Source organism: Ciconia boyciana, chromosome 25 (genome assembly GCF_034638445.1).
Source record: "Ciconia boyciana chromosome 25, ASM3463844v1, whole genome shotgun sequence".
Classification (NCBI taxonomy): domain Eukaryota; kingdom Metazoa; phylum Chordata; class Aves; order Ciconiiformes; family Ciconiidae; genus Ciconia; species Ciconia boyciana.
In genome coordinates this window covers 1,484,203-1,499,765 of record NC_132958.1, presented here as the reverse complement: position 1 = coordinate 1,499,765, position 15,563 = coordinate 1,484,203, and the positions used below count along the sequence as shown (strand labels likewise).

Here is a 15,563-nt window from a genome sequence, read left to right as displayed (position 1 = left end):
TCTGGCTGCGCGGGGTGGCTGGGAGGTGTAGTCCGCGGAGGCGCCGCAGCGCGCATGCGCGCTGCGGCGCCTCCGCGGACTACACCTCCCAGCCACCCCCGCGGCGCCCCACGTGGCGTCGGCGGACCAATAGGAGCGAGGGGGCGGGCGCCGGGGCGGAGGCGGGGCGCTGAGCGCACTCGCGGTGGTCCGGGCAGGAGCGGGGGGCGCGCGCCGCCGCCCAGGTAAAGCGGGGGAGGGGGGGAGGGGGGGGCACGCGCTCACGGGACAGGAAGTGACATCAAGGGGGGGGGTGACCCCCGCGTTCCCGCCCCGTCGGCGGGGTGCTACGTCACGGCGACGCCACGGCAGTGACGTCAGCTGCAGCGCACGCCCGCGGGGTCGGGGCTGGGCGAGGCCTTGTCGTTGAGGCCGCCCGGAGACGGCGGGGGGGCGGCCCCGGGCCTGCTCCTGAGGAGAGCCGGGGCCTGGTCGTGAGGTGACCCGGGCTGAGGGAAGGCTCCGCTCCGGGTGCCCGGCCCCGCTCCCACCGCACCCGGCGGCCTCGGCCCGGCCTGGTCCTTCGCGCTGGTCCCCGGGCGCTGTGACACGGGTCCTGCCCGTGGGCCCCGCGGCTCTGCCCTTGCGCTGCCTGGGCTCCTCGGCCGCTCCTCGGGGCCTGCCCTTCACCCCGGGGAACGCCTGGCGCAGACCCCCGGTTCCCTGAGCTGTGCCCTGCCCTTGGCAGCTCGTACCGCCCGGCACTGGCAGAGTTTATCCCATGCAGATAACCGCTGAGGGCTCGGGACCGGCTTAAATCACCACGGGAGCACCGGGAGCCGCTTTTCGGCATCCCACGCGTCTCGTCACATCCGCCGTAAGGTGCTCGGTGCCGACGGCTCCGCGAGACGTTGCGGACGTCCCTTTCGCCTCTGCCCGGCGTCTCCGTCTCTCGCCTGCTGCCCTCGCTGGGCGCGAAGCCTGGCTTGAAGTCTCGGCTGCCTGCGGCTCTTCGCGCGGTGCCTGGTTTTGCCCCGGAAAGGGGGGTTTTGGCTGCGGCGGGGAGCACCAGGCGGAGGCAGGGGCGAGCGGAGGGCTCAACCGGGGGGTGGAGGGGAGCCGGGCAGCCCTCCCAGCCCGCCTCGTGTCCCGGCGTGACGGGGACAGGGCGCTGTGCGAGCCTGGGCAGGGGAAGGGGAAAATGTGGTCGGCAGGGGAGAAATGCTTGAAGCGTCGGACGGGGCGGGCACAGGGCCGGCGGCTCCTCCAAGCACCAGGGTGGCTCACTGAGAGTCGCCATCTTGCTCCTCGGCCGCCAACCTGGTGCAAAAACCTGACGTGGGTGGATCAGGAGGGAATTGCCCCGTTTCCATCCCATTCGCCCGGGGTTTTCTCCCTGTCGTCGCTGCCTTGGACCGTCATTCCCGCTTTGGCGGCCGAGGAGCAGCTCTGACGCGCTCAGCCAGCGCTCGGGGGCTCTGTCTGTCCCCTCGCCCACGCATCCCCTGGCGATGGTGGGCAGGCCGCCCGCCTTTATTTACATCCTGCATCCTTTATTTAATTTTATTTACCCCCGGGGGGTGAACCCGTGGCTTGGCCCACGAGCGCGCACGTGCCAAAAGCTCTCTTTTTAGCCTCGTTTTCCTCCCGTGCGGCCGAGAGTGGGAAATAGCAGGGGGTGGGCGCTGGGGTGGAGGTGTCGGGGTCCCGTGCTTCTGGGGGTTGGCACTTTGTCGCTCCGTGAAGAGAGGCACGCCGCCGGGGTGTGTCGTGTCACACCCGGGTGTCGCTTCAGGCCTCGGTTGCAAGGAAGGAGCTGAAGTAGCCGGCGTGGGGCTGTGGCAGGGTGGCACAGTGGCCGGCAGGGACCCTCGCCTGTCCTGCCGGGACCAGGCAGCCAGTCGCTTCCCCCTCTCCCTCTTTCTGCCCTCCGTCTCTGGGGACCGAGGATGGCCACCGCCTCCTGCGGAGGGACCCGTAGGTGTCACCTACGGCTGCGTCCCCGCTGTCCCTCGGTGGGACTCACCCCCCCGCCCCCCATCTCTGCCCTTCCAGGTTCCCCAGAGGATGGAGCCGGCATCGGTGAGGACCAAAGTCCCCTCCTTCCTGTCCGACCTGGGGAAGGCCACACTCCGGGGCATCCGGAAATGTCCCCGCTGCGGTACTTACAACGGCACCCGAGGCCTGAGCTGCAAGAACAAGAACTGCGGGACCGTCTTCCGCTACGGCACGCGCAAGCAGCCCAGTGTCGACGCCGTCAAGATCATCACCGGCTCCGACTTACAGGTTTATTCGGTGCGGCAGAGGGATCGGGGACCGGATTACCGGTGCTTTGTGGAGCTGGGGGTCTCGGAGACGGCCATCCAGACGGTGGACGGGACCATCATCACACAGCTCAGCTCCGGCCGCTGCTACGTGCCGTCGTGTCTGAAAGCGGCCACGCAAGGCGTGGTGGAGAACCAGTGCCAGCACGTCAAACTGGCCTTGAACTGCCAGACCGAGGCCACCCCGCTCACCCTGAAAAGCTCGGTGCTCAACTCCATGCAGGCTTCGCCCGAAACCAAACAAACCATATGGCAGCTGGCGACCGAGCCCACGGGGCCGCTGGTGCAGCGGATCACCAAGAACATCCTGGTGGTGAAGTGCAAGGCCAGCCAGAAGCACAGCCTCGGCTACCTGCACGCCTCCTTTGCCCAGAAGATGAGCGCGAAGACGCTTGCGGACCACAGGTTCTCCTGCTCCTGCCAGGCGCTGAAGCCCAGCAAGGGCGGCCCGGCCGAGGAGGAGGCGCCGCCGCCGCCGCGCTGCATCCACTTCTTCGCCTGCATCTGCGCCTTCGCCAGCGACGAGAGCCTGGCGCAGGAGTTTGCCGACTTCCTCGCCTACGACTCCGGCGGTAGGTGCGGGGCGGCGACGCGCGGAGGATTTCGGGGTGGGGGGGCGTCGAGGGGCCGTGTCGGGCTGATGCCGCCCGCTCCCCTCCGTGGCAGCTGCCTCGCTTTGCCTGGGCTGTGGGGCGAGAGCTGCCCTCACATCGGCGCCTTATCCGTGCTTCGTTAGCTGGGGCTTCATTTCCTGCCCCCTCCTGCAATCGGCTTTGTGGGGAGTGATTCTTCCTGGGCTGCAGCTTGCTCCTGGCTCCCCCGTGGGAGCAGAGCGGGGCGCTCCCCGCGCTCCCCCGGCAGCTGGGGGGGGGGTAGATCCTGCCGAGCTTTGCTGCGATGGGTGCTCGGGGCGAGTCGGGTTCCTCTTCTGTCCTCTTCCCTCTGGGCCAGGGCAGCGCTGGGGGAAGCCCAGCTCGTTGCAAACCCCGCTCCCGCAGCGGCAGCCGCCTCTGGGGTTCAGTCCCCGGGGGGTTGCGCACTCCGATAGGCACGCCCGGATAATTCTACCCTGTCGTTAGGCACCCAAAGGTGAAAATCTGCCCCGAGCAGAGCGACCTGGGTGATGTGAGTGGATTAAAATCACCGCTCGCCTCCATGTTCCTCCCCCAAGAAGCGTGTCTGTAGGGCCGGGAGGACTTTGGGGTTTCTCTGAGGGCGGTTGGGGTGTGCTGAGAGGGCTCAATGCTGTCGTGGGGCGGGAGTACGTGAGACCCCGCATCCCCACAGTACTGCTGCCAGATGGTTGAGATGCTTTTAAGGACGGAGTCTTGTTTCTCCTAGGTCTGAAAGGGATCGTGGTCCCGCAATTGGTCGGCAGCCCCGAATCCACGGGGCAGGCTGGGGAGGCGGCTGGTGCCAAGCCCAAGAAGAGGAAAAAGGACGTAACGCCTGGTGAGTGTCCGCTGGAGGCTCTGTGGGATGGGGCGGACGTGGTCTGAAGCCGAAAGCCGTTGCCCGGCTGGCGTGACCGCCGGAGGGGCAGTCCCGCCATGATCTGACGGACTCGTAGCCAGCCACGTGCCGCGTCCGGTGCCGGGTGGGAGCTTTCGGAGAGGCTCTGGGTGTTGGGCACGCTCCTGCCCTGAGCCTCAGTGGGTCTTTTAGTGATCATTAGTGGTGTTAAGGTGGAAAGAGCTGCGGTGACAGCCCGCTCTGAGGAGAGAGGTGACTTCTCCATCCCACCCCCCCCGCCTGTGGCAGGGATGCCTGCATGGGGTGCCCGCGGCCCCCCCAGGACTTGTGCGCTGACGCTCTTTGAAACGTTCCCTCAGGGACGCAGGCAACCAGCCCTCTCCTGGCTCAAGACCCAGCTCACCCCAGGAGAAGCAGCCTGAAGAAGCCGGCCGTTGCCTCCTCGCTGAAAAGACAAGGTAAACCTCGGCCACACGTCTCACCGGCGGTCGGGAGCGCTGGGGGACGCCCGCAGGCGTTTGGTTCGTGCCGCTGTAGCCCCTGCGGAGGGGACGGCCGAGTCCTCTCCGTCCGTCGCTTGCTCGAGGAGGGGAAATTGGGCTCGGGCACCCCCCTGCTTCCCCGGCGTCGCTGGTAGCTGCGTGCGGCTCGCCTAGCTCTGGCTGGCTGCAAGCGTGGTTGTTAGAGAAGGACGATGCCGGTGTCCTCCCAGGGTGGCTCTTTGGTGGATTTCTTGGTGCAGCAAGCTTCAAGAAGTTGGCTTGTGGTGGTGCCAGCGCTGTCGTCAGCAGGTAGGCGTCACATTAATGTCTCCTAAGTGCCCTCCTGGATAAAATGGATAGGCGAATCGGTTCAGGCAAAGTTGTGAGCTGGTTTCCATTGCTTTTTTTGCCTCCGCCAGTGTTTGCAGCATGGCTTAATGTCCAGAGCTGCTGGGGGGAGGACTTGTGGCCAGAGTAGCTGTGGTTTCTAGTGGCAGATTCTTGCTCCAAAGCACCGTCCGGGGTCCGGCCGAGCGTGGGGAGCGTGCCAGCTGTGAAGGAGATGGGAACTTGGGTAACCCCGGCCACCTCGGGGAGGTTGTCGTGGGCACATATGTAATAACTGCTGTCTCTGAGCAGGCGGCTGTGTGTTTATATGTGTTTATATATGACGGTCGGAGAGGGAAGGGTCAGTCCAAAGCCATGAAACCTGTGGGTTTTCCCAGCGACTCAGAGCCCTTTAGAGAAAGCCGCTCTCCTTGCGGGTTATGGTCTGGGCCTAGATAGGAGCCTTGGTGTAATGCTTTTTTTCCTCTTAGCTTTACTTTTGGCTTAGGAAGTGGTATAAGTCTCTCCTAGTTCCCCTTCCCTCCCCCACCCGAGATAGTTTTGCTCCCGCGGATGCCCACACGCGCCCCGGGGAGTGTCATTGCTCTGGAGGGGGGTGAGGATGTGTCGGGTCCCGCTCCCGGGGATGGACACTGTGAAAGCTGCTCCCCAGTGAGTCGGTGTGATTGCACCGGTGCCGTACGATTGTACCGGCACGGTGCCGAGGGTGCAGCTCTTGCTGAGAGCAGGAGGGGGGGGTTTAAAAGCAGATTGCCACTGTTAAAGCAGTCCTGCGTTTCCCAGCCCTGGGAGCGAGGCACGCAAGGCAGCATCGTCTCATCCATCGAGCTGATGGAAAGACGGTTTTGGTTGTCGTCCTGCTGCCTTTCTGAGCTCTGTTTAACACAGGTAGTCGTGTCTGTGCTGCTGGGGAAACTTGTGCGGGTAAAATGGGGAATACTGGACTGGAGCTGGCCGCAGAGGAGCTGCGCCTGTGGGGCAGCCGGTGTGGCTCGGGCTCGGTTATTTCTCCTGCCTGTCTGGCTTGGCGCTCGTGTGCCAATGCGGTTCCTGATTTCCCTTCCCTTCCTCTTGCAGGCTGTAACCAGCTGCTGGACGAGTCGCAGGTGACCCTCTCCTTCCAGGACTGGCTGGCCAGCGTCACCGAACGCATCCATCAAACCATGCATTACCAGTTTGAGGGTAAGGCTTTGGGGACCGCCTTTGGACTTGACTCCACTCTACTCCGCTGTGTGCACTACCTCTGTCGTTAAGCTCTCGGCAGCATTAAATAACTGTCAGCCCCGAGGGAGGTGAGCGCTTTGCCCAGCTTGGAGCAAATGTTCTGTTCCCCTGGGAAGTTTCTGTCGGCTTTGATTCCTTCCCTGAACATGGGCTTGATGCTCGTCAGCAGCCTGGTGCTGCTGCTCATGCCAGGGAAGGCAGAAATTCCCCAAGAGGTTATTGATGCTTGAATTCAAACTGCCCGGGGCTGCGCAGAAGAGGTGAGGTAAAGTGAGGTGAGACGCTTCACGTGGCGTTAAGTCTCAGAAATGCTGGTGATCCGCTTTTCCTCCTGCGGCTGGCTGGAGCGCTCCACCATCCTCCTCGGCCCCCCCACACACCCCGAAGGCAGGGCTCTGCTCGGTGCAGGGCTGCGGTGCTCCCCGTGCACGTACAGCTCCGGGCCATGGCTTGTGGCTGTGATACCTGGTTCTAGGCTACCGTCACCTCCACCGCTCCGCTGCCCCAGCGAGCGAGCAGCACGGGACTTGTGCGGGCAGCGGGGCACGTCTCTGGCCCATCCTCCAGACGGAGGCGGCAGCTCGTATTAGGTCTGTAAAATTCCTTATTGGGGATGGACTTTCTAAGTCTCTTGGCTGCTGGGAGAGCTGTGCCTGGCTGGCAGGTGCTGCAGAGCAGCCGGGCTCATCTAAAGAGCAGGACCCCAAAAAATGCCTGAAAGGGAGCAGCTCTTTGCAAGCAGCATAAGAGCCCTGTCAGGTTGTCACATAAGGCACACACGCGCATCCTGCTATCCAGCAGCTGTCCCTGCGACATGTCATTAAGTGCAGGAAGCGTGCAAGTACGCTGGCCTCTGGCACGCTGCTGGCGCTGACAGCTAAGAGCCGCCGTCTGTTGTGCTCGGTTTCTGGCTGGACACGATGGTCTTAAGGGTCTTTTCCAACCTCAGTGATTCCGTGGTGCTTACAGATGGTTACATTGCCGCTGCCCGGCCCCTTCAGCAGCATCGCCCCAGCTTAGCAAACAGCGTGACCAAAAGGGGCACAGCCCCCCTGCTGCACTCCACAGGATGGGGCAGAGAGGGACGCCCAGGGACAAGTCCGGCACAGGGCCACAGAGGGGCTGGAGGCTCTAGCAGAGAGTCAGGGCTGTCACCTGGAGCACAAACAGCTCAAGGGGGAGTCACTGCATAGAAATATCCTAAGAAATATCATAAATATCATCTTAAGTTGGACTCACAGGACTAGATGTTGCTGGTTTGCTCTGTCTGGTTGGGGGGGTAAAGCCAGCAGGCTCAGGCTCAGGCTCTGCTCAGCACTGCCCACAGCCAGGACAAGAGACAAAGGCCACAAAGTGAAGCACCAGACTCAGAATGCAAGAAAATAGTTTACTGTGAAGGTGGTCCAACGCTGGCAGTGCTCTTGGCAGAGCCTCCAGTTGCAGAGCTAATCAAAACTTGAGCAGGAGGGGGGTATGCTTGAGCAACGCAGCCCCCCGCACCCCCTTCCCCCAAGCCCCCACCCAGGGCTGCCTCTCCCTTGCCCTCGCCTCGTATCTTCTTGTTCACGCCCGCACAGGCAAGCCCGAGCCGCTGGTGTTCCACATCCCTCAGGCTTTCTTCGATGCTCTGCAGCAGAGGATCTCCAGCGGGAGCACAAAGAAGAGGCTGCCCAACTCCACTACAGGTAAGATAAACACACTTGCACATGGGGAACACTGTGCATATGATTAAGGCAGGCTGCTTTTGGAAAAAAAAAAGCCAGCAGTAGCAACAAGAAATAGATTCCTCAGCTAGTTCCAGCAGCTTTTCCCCTCACTGCAGCTACGTGAGAAATGCTACAGCTGGGTGAGCGTGCCTCAGGGCAGAGGACACGAGCTAAGTGGGACAGACAGCCTCTGCTACGCAGGGCTTGCCGTCAGCTCCCACTTAAGCCCAGCCTGCCTGCAGGCTCAGTGCCCGACCGCGGGCACCGGCTCTCCCAGCAGCGCAAGCCTGGGCTGCAGGAATAAACCCAGCTCCATCCACCAAGGCTCAAAGCTGAGATTTAATTCCCCGTCACCCCTGCCCAGCTCCGCCCGAGCGCTGCCTTTGAGCCAAGGGGAAGTTCACAGCCCTCGCTGCTGGCGAGCGTCCTCGCTGCTTTACACCCTCTTTCCTACGCTAGCATGGAGTGTAAAGCCAGGCTTAAGCACACGCTCGGGGCTCTCTGCAAAGTTAAATGCGTCAAAGTTAAATGGAGCACAAGTCTCTGCCTCCGCTGCACCAGCACCACCTCCCTTCGTGCCCCCTCCGCCCTTAGCTGAACATCAGCGCAAGCAGAGGCAAAGCAGCTCTCTCGAGCCCGGTGCCAGTTAAGACTGGCTTTAGTAGGCTCTGGATTAACGGAGCCCTGGAGAAGAGCCCGCGGGCGAGGGCAGAGCCCGCTACTCAGGAGCTGGGGCTGCCTCCCAGACGAGGCAGGTTGCTGCAAGCTGAGGCCACCGCAGAGAAAACCGCAGAGAAAGGGGGAGAAGAAGAGGAAGAAGAGCACCCCCAGTTTCACAGCGAGCCACAGCCCCCCACCCCTCACTGCCCTCTCCCTCCCCGCAGCTTTTGTCCGCAAGGACGCCCTTCCCCTGGGCACCTTCTCCAAGTACACGTGGCACATCACCAACATCCTGCAGGTCAAGCAGATCTTCGATACGCCTGAGGTAGGTGGGAAGGCAGCCCCCCGGCCCCGCCGCTGCCCCTTAACCCAGCCCCTCACCTGGGTGCTCCTGTGCTTGCCGGCAGCTGCCGCTGGAGATCACGCGCAGCTTCATCCAGAACCGGGATGGCACCTACGAGCTCTTCAGGTGCCCCAAGGTGGAGGTGGAAAGCATCGCTGAGGCCTATGGGCACTTGGAGAAGCAACCAGCCATCCGGCCCCTGGAGCTCAAGACCTTCCTCAAAGTGGGTGAGTGACCTGAGGGGGGAGCGACCCCCCCCGCCCCGCCGCAGCCTCTGCTGCCCTGGCCAAGGAGCTCCAGAGGCCCGGGGGAGGCCGGGAGAGCTCACCCCACCTGAGCAGAGTCTCCGGAGCGCGGGAGCCACGGCCCCAGCCTCCTGCCAGCGGCCCGGAGCGAGGCACCTGCGAGGGCTGCAGAGCAGGGGGGGCCGGGGCCACCCCCGACCCCCTCCTCTCCCAGCAGCAGTTCTCCCAAGCGCTGGAAGGGGGGTCCCCGCAAGAAGGGCCCCCCCCCTCCCTCCTTCCCACCCCGGAGGCCAGACCCCAGGAGCAAGGGGCCTGCCCACAGTCCCCAGGGCTAAGGGGGTCCCCACTAACAAGGGCCCCCCCCCCCTTGTTCCTACCCCCACCCAGGGGGGCCCTGAAGCCTAAAGGCCCCCCCTCCAGACCCCCTGCACCCACAGGGAGGCCCCCGCCCAGAGGAGGGGTCCCACCCTCCCAGGGCCCCCACAGCTCAGATGCAGATGCCCACCCCCACCCAAAAAATAACCTCAAACATCTGGGATAGCCCCTGCCACCCTCTCCAGCCCCCACCCAGAAGGAGCTCAGCACCACCAGCCCCCCTTGCACTGCTGCTCCAGGCACCTAAAAAACAAAAAACCCCACCAAACACGTTAAAAAAACATAAATCGCAGAGCACGAGGGGGTCCCGGGGCTGGAGGGCACGGCCATGGGGGCCCTGCGCCCACTCTGTCCCTCTCTCCCCCCAGGAAATACCTCCCCCACCCAGAAGGAGCCCACCCCCTTCATCATCGAGTGGATCCCCAACATCCTGCCCCGCTCGCACATCGGGGAGCTGCGCATCAAGTTCCAGTACGGCCACCACGGCAGCCGCCAGCCGGCCACCAGCCCCGACCGCCAGCCCCCCGCCGCCCTGGAGCCAGCCCTGGAGCTCACCCCGCTCGCCACCATCGCCTTCCCCTGAGCCCCCCCCAAGGGCGCGGGGGGCACAGCCCCAGGGCCAGGGACGGTCACCGGCCACGAATCTGCTCCTCCGCCACCCGCTCAATAAAGCCCCCGCTCCCCGGGTGTCCTGAGCCTCCCCGCGCCCGGCACGGGGCAGGGAAGGGGGGGGCTACGCCCCGGGACCCCCCCGGGGGGGGCTCGCACTTACTGGGGGCTTCAGCCGGGGCGGGGGGCACCCGGGGAGCGGCCCCCAGCCAGGGCCCGGGGGGTCCAGCCCCGGGCAGGGGCACCCCCCCCCCACCCCCGGAGCTGGGGGGCACCCCCTGCTCCCGGCAGCGTGGGGACGCGGCCCCCCAGCCCCTGCGGACTGAGGGCACCGGCAGCGCCCCGCGCCCCCCAGCCCCGAGCCGCGCTCCCGGGCAGCGCCCAGCGCCCGCTCAGGGCAGGGCCCCCCCGCCGGCTCCCAGTAGCCCCCAGTAAGCCCCCAGTAGCTCCCAGCAGCCCCCACGGGGCTTTAAGAGGCCCCGGGAGCGGGCCCTGCCCAGACCCGCGATGGGGCTCGGCGGTGGGGGGACCCGCCCCGGCAGCGGGGCTCGTTGCCCCGATAGCGCCGCCGGTCCCGATAGCGCCGGTCCCGATAGCGCCGCCGGTCCCGGTAGCGCCGCCTGTCCCGATAGCGCCGGTCCCGGTAGCGCCGCCGGTCCCGGTAGCGCCGGCCCCCGCACCCAGGCACCCTTCCCGGGGGAGGGGGGGGTCTTCTCTTCGCCCCCCACCCGTCCCCGCCGAGCCATCGCCCACCCGGGGCAGCCTCGCCCCGGCGCTGGGGACCCCCGGCAGCAGCGGGAGCCCCCGCCCGCCCCGGGGCACGGCGGAGCTGGGGGCCCTTCCCCGGCTGCGGGCGGGGGTGCGGGACGCGGTAGCCCCACGGCGCGGGGGGTGAGCCCCGGGCCGGGCCAGCCCCGGCCCCGCCAGCCGTGCCCCCCTGCGAGGGGAGCGGCACCCAAAGCCAGAGCTCGGGCACCCCGGGCCGCCGCCCCGCGCCCCCGGCCCTGCCGCTGCCCCCACGGCCCCCGGGGCCGCCCCACGGCCGGGCCCCCCCCCAGCCCCCACGACGCGTGACGCCGCACCAGGCGTGGGGCTGCGTGTGAGGGCGGCGTGCGGGGGTCTTGTGTAAGGGGCTTGGCACAAGGGGCCTCGCACGGGGACATGGCCTCACAGGGAGACATCACCTTGCACGAGGGACATGGCCTCACACGAGGGACGTGGCCTCACAGGGAGACATCACCTCGCACGAGGGACATCGCCTTGCATGGGGACATGGCCTCGCACGGGGACATGGCCTTGCACGAGGGACGTGGCCTTGCACGAGGGACGTGGCCTCGCACGGGGACGTGGCCTCACAGGGGGACATCACCTCACACAAGGGACATGGCCTCGCACAGGGACATCGCCTCACATGGGGACATCACCTTGCACGAGGGACATCGCCTCACATGGGGACATGGCCTCACAGGGGGACATCACCTCACACGAGGGACATGGCCTCACACGAGGGATGTGGCCTCGCACAAGGGACATGGCCTCACAGGGGGACATCACCTCACACGAGGGACATCGCCTTGCACGGGGACATGGCCTCGCACGGGGACATGGCCATGGCCTCGCACGGCGACGCAGCCCTGCCCAGGCGCCTGGCACGAGGGCACCGCGCCCCAGCCCCTCACCTGGCCCTTGGGGTGACCACGATGTCCCCGAGCGCCTCAGCACTCACCCGCCCCCCAGTGCCATCCCAGTTCCCCCCAGTGCTCACCAGTGCCAGCCCCGAGCCCCCAGGTGCCATCCCGGTGCCTCTATGGGTGCCCCTGCAGTGCCCTCCCAGTGCCAGCCTGGTCCCCCATGGCTGCCTGCCCAGTGCCCACCAGTACCCCCCAGTAACCTCCAGTATCTCTCAGTATCCCCCAGTGTCCCCCATTACCCCCAGTGCCCTCCAGTAGCTCCCAGCACCCCCATTACCCCCCAGTGCTCCCAGTACCCCCAGTACGTCTACTACCCTCAGTCTCCCCATTACCCCCAGTACCCTCAGTGCTCCCAGTACCAGTATTACCCTCAGTTTCCCCAGTATCCCCCAGTACCCCCATTACTCCCAATACCCCCGTGATCCCAGTACCCCCAGTTTCCCCAGTATCCCCCAGTACCCCCATTATTCCCAGTACCCCCGTATCCCCTAGTGCCCCTGTAACCCCAGTATCCTCCAGTGCCCCCAGTAACCCCCAGTGTCCCTCATTACCCCCTGTGCCCCCCAGTAATTCCCAGTATCTCCCAGTATCCCCAGTGCTCCCAGTACCCTATTACCCTCAGTTTCCCCGGTACCCCATTAACCCCATTACCCCCAGTTTCCCCAGTACCCCCATTACCCCCAGTGCCCCCAAGTGTGCCCCATTACTCCCAGTACCTCCAGTGCTCCCAGTACCCCCATTAAGCCCAGTACCCCCAGTTTCCCCAGTATCCCCTGTACCCCCGCTACCCCCATTACCCCCAGTACCCCCATTACTCCCATTACCCCCAGTAACCCCTGTTACCCCCATTACCCCCAGTGCTCCCAGTACCCCCATTACCCCCATTACTCCCAGTACCTCCAGTGCTCCCAGTACCCCCACTAAATCCAGTACCCCCAGTCTCCCCCATTATCCCCCATTACCCCCCATTATCCCTACTACCCCCAGTGCCCCCAATAACCCCCAGTGCTCCCAGTATCCCCCTATTACCCCTAGTATCCCCCAGTGCCCCCAGTGTCCCCAATTACCCCCGTGCCCCCAGTACCTCCCAGTATCCCCCAGTGCTCCCAGTACCACTATTACCCTCAGTTTCCCCCATACCCCCCATTACTCCCAGTACCTCCAGTGTTCCCAGTACCCCCATTAAACCCAGTACCCCCAGTATCCCCAGTATCCCCCTGTACCCTCCGCTACCCCCGTTACCCCCAGTGCTCCCAGTCCCCCAGTGCGCCCAGTACCCCCGTTACCCCCAGTACCCCCCAGTCCCCCAGTGCTCCCAGTACCCCCGTTACCCCCAGTCCCCCAGTGCTCCTAGTACCCCCGTTACCCCCAGTACTCCCAGTGCTCCCAGTCCCCCAGTGCTCCCAGTACCCCCGTTATCCCCAGTCCCCTCCAGTCCCCCCTCCCCCATTCCTCCCCCGCGGCCTCCAGCCGCCAGGGCGCACCGCCCGCCCCGCCCCGCCGTGCCAAGATGGCGGCGCCCGCGGCTGCCCGGGCGCTGCGGGTGAGGGAGGGGACGGGGAGGGGGGGAGCGGGGGAGCGGGCGTGGGGACACCGGGGACACCGGGGTGGGACACCGGGGTGGGGGACACCGGGCGTGGGGGACACCGGGCGTGGGGACACCGGGCGTGGGGGACACCGGGGTGGGGACACCGGGTACAGGGGACACTGGGTATGGGGACACCGGGTGTGGGGACACCGGGCGTGGGGACACCGGGTATGGGGACACTGGGGACACCGGGCATGGGGACACCGGGTGTGGGGACACCGGGAGTGGGACACCGGGAGTGGGACACCGGGTGTGGGGACACCGGGTGTGGGGACACCGGGCATGGGGACACCGGGTGTGGGGACACCGGGCATGGGGACACCGGGTGTGGGGCACACCCGGCATGGGGACACGGGGTACAGGGGACACCGGGCATGGGGACACCGGGTGTGGGGACACGGGGTACAGGGGACACCGGGCATGGGGACACCGGGCGTGGGGACACCGGGCATGGGGACACGGGGTAGAGGGGACACCGGGCGTGGGGCACACGGGTCGCAGGAGGCCACAGGGACACCCCGTGTGGGGGCTCCAGCAGTGGTGGCTCCGCTCTGGGGACAGCGGGCGGCGGGTCCCAGGGCGGGGGGGCTGCAGGCGTGGCGTGCCCCGGGGACGCTGCCGGTGGGGGGCACGGGGGACCCGGCAGGGCCGGGCCCCGCCCGCCGTCCCTCACCCCGTCACCTCGCAGGCAGCGCCCCGCATCCGCCCCGTCCCCGTCCCCGATGCCGCCCGGCACCTCCACACCACCCCCGCCTGCCTCAAGGTGAGCCCCGGGGGTGTCGTGTCCCCGTCCCCGTCCCCCCCCCCCCGCCCCTCCCGTGGGGGGTGTCCCCCCCCTGACGCCGCCGTCCCCACAGACGCGGGCGGCGCGGGTGCGCGTGGGCAAAGGGGACAAGCCGGTGACCTACGAGAAGGCGCACGCCCCCCACTACATCGCCCACCGCAAGGGCTGGCCCTCCCTGCACACCGGTGGGTCACCCGGCGTCCCCCCGGGGCTGGGGGGGACCCTGACGCCGCGGCGGGGATGGGGGCTGTGGGGCACGGGGCACCCGTGGGCATCGCGGGGGTGGGGGGTGCAGGGATGGGGACGTGGGCGGGGGGGCATCACGGGGACGGGCTATAGGGCGTGGGGGGACAGGGACGTGGGGGGCACACGGGGGTCGTGGGGACGGGACACATGGGCGTGGGGGGACAGGGACGTGGGGGCACACGGGCGTCGTGGGGATGGGGCACATGGGCGTGGTGGGGACGGGGACGTGTGGGGCACGTGGGCGTTGTGGGGAGGGGACACATGGACATTGCAGGGACAGGGACATGTGGGGCACACGGGGGTCATGGGGACGGGACACATGGGCGTGGTGGGGACAGGGACATGTGGGGCACACGGGTGTCGTGGGGATGGGGCACATGGGCGTGGTGGGGAGGGGACACGTGGACGTTGCAGGGACAGGGACGTGGGGCACACGGGCGTCGCAGGGGCAGGGCGCACGGGGACGGGGACGCGTGGGGCGCAAGGAACGGGCCGTGGGGCAGCACGGGGACAGGGCCGCGTGGGGCACACGGGCACGGCGGGGACGGGGACGCGCGGGGCGGGCAGGCGGGCGCGGCAGTGCCGGTGCCGGTGCCGGTGCCGGTGCCGGTGCCGGCACCGACCCTCCCCGCGCCCGCAGGGAACCTGGACGGGGAGCCGGGCGCGGCGGAGCGGGCGGTGGAGGACGCCTTCCTGCGCCGCTTCCTCTACGGCACCTTCCCCGGCGTCCTGGCCGACGAGCCCGTGCTGAAGCGCCGCGCCAACCTGCTGGTGGTCTGCGCCGTGCTGGCGCGGGGGCTGGCGCCCGCCAAGCTCTACTTCCTGGTGGGCTACGCCGAGACCCTGCTCGCCCGCTTCTACAAGTGCCCCGTGCGCCTGGAGCTGCAGACGGTGCCCGCCAAGGTGCCCTACAAGTGCCTCTAGCGCCCGGCCCTGCCCCGCGGCGGGGAATAAAGGGGCCTCGTGCCCGCTCTGCCTCGCCCGGGGGTCGCCGAGGGTTTGGGGGGGGCCCCGCGGCGCCCCTGCGCCCCGTCCCCGGGCGCCCCGTCCCTCGCCCTCGTGCCCCACGCGTCCTTGTCGCCACGATGGCCCTGTGCCCCGCGCGGCCCCGGCTTTGTGTGCCCCTGTGCCCCACGCGGCCTTGTCCCCACGGTGCCCGTGTGCCCCACGTGGCCCCGTCCCAGAGATGCCCGTGTGCCCCACACATCCCTGTCCCCGTGATGCCCCTGTGCCCCGTCCCAGAGATGCCCGTGTGCCCCACACGGCCCTGTCCCCACAATGCGTCTGTGCCCCACATGGCCCTGTCCCCTGGTGCCCCTGTGCCCCACAGGGCCCTGTCCCTGTGTGCCCCGTCCCAGAGATGCCCGTGTGCCCCACACGTCCCTGTCCCCACAATGCGTCTGTGCCCCACATGGCCCTGTCCCCTGGTGCCCCCGTGCCCCACCCCTGCCTCGCCCCCATGCCCCACACATCCTTGTCGCCACGA

At 67.1% G+C, this 15,563-nt stretch overlaps 2 protein-coding genes across 5 annotated transcripts; both read left to right on the top strand.

The window, feature by feature from the left end:
* Positions 1-143: 143 nt before the first annotated feature.
* Positions 144-10,404, top strand: C25H2orf42 (chromosome 25 C2orf42 homolog). Of its 4 annotated transcripts, XM_072846314.1 has the most exons (10): positions 199-224; positions 767-861; positions 2,035-2,875; positions 3,645-3,755; positions 4,136-4,234; positions 5,684-5,788; positions 7,408-7,515; positions 8,421-8,521; positions 8,604-8,766; positions 9,528-10,404. In XM_072846314.1, exons 3-10 carry the CDS (start codon positions 2,047-2,049, stop codon positions 9,740-9,742), a joined length of 1,731 nt encoding a protein of 576 aa, XP_072702415.1. In that variant the 5' UTR covers positions 199-224; positions 767-861; positions 2,035-2,046; the 3' UTR covers positions 9,743-10,404. The 4 variants fall into 4 exon arrangements, with proteins under 4 accessions (XP_072702412.1, XP_072702415.1, XP_072702414.1 ...); XM_072846311.1 differs by lacking the exon at positions 767-861 and having other exon boundaries at positions 144-224; XM_072846313.1 differs by lacking the exon at positions 199-224 and having other exon boundaries at positions 367-998.
* A 2,547-nt stretch (positions 10,405-12,951) lies between these two features.
* Positions 12,952-15,057, top strand: LOC140643826 (small ribosomal subunit protein uS3m-like). Its single transcript, XM_072846083.1, has 4 exons — positions 12,952-13,002; positions 13,736-13,810; positions 13,905-14,016; positions 14,718-15,057. The coding sequence occupies exons 1-4, from the start codon at positions 12,970-12,972 to the stop codon at positions 14,999-15,001; spliced, it is 504 nt and encodes a 167-aa protein (XP_072702184.1). The 5' UTR covers positions 12,952-12,969; the 3' UTR covers positions 15,002-15,057.
* The last annotated feature ends 506 nt before the right edge of the window (positions 15,058-15,563 follow it).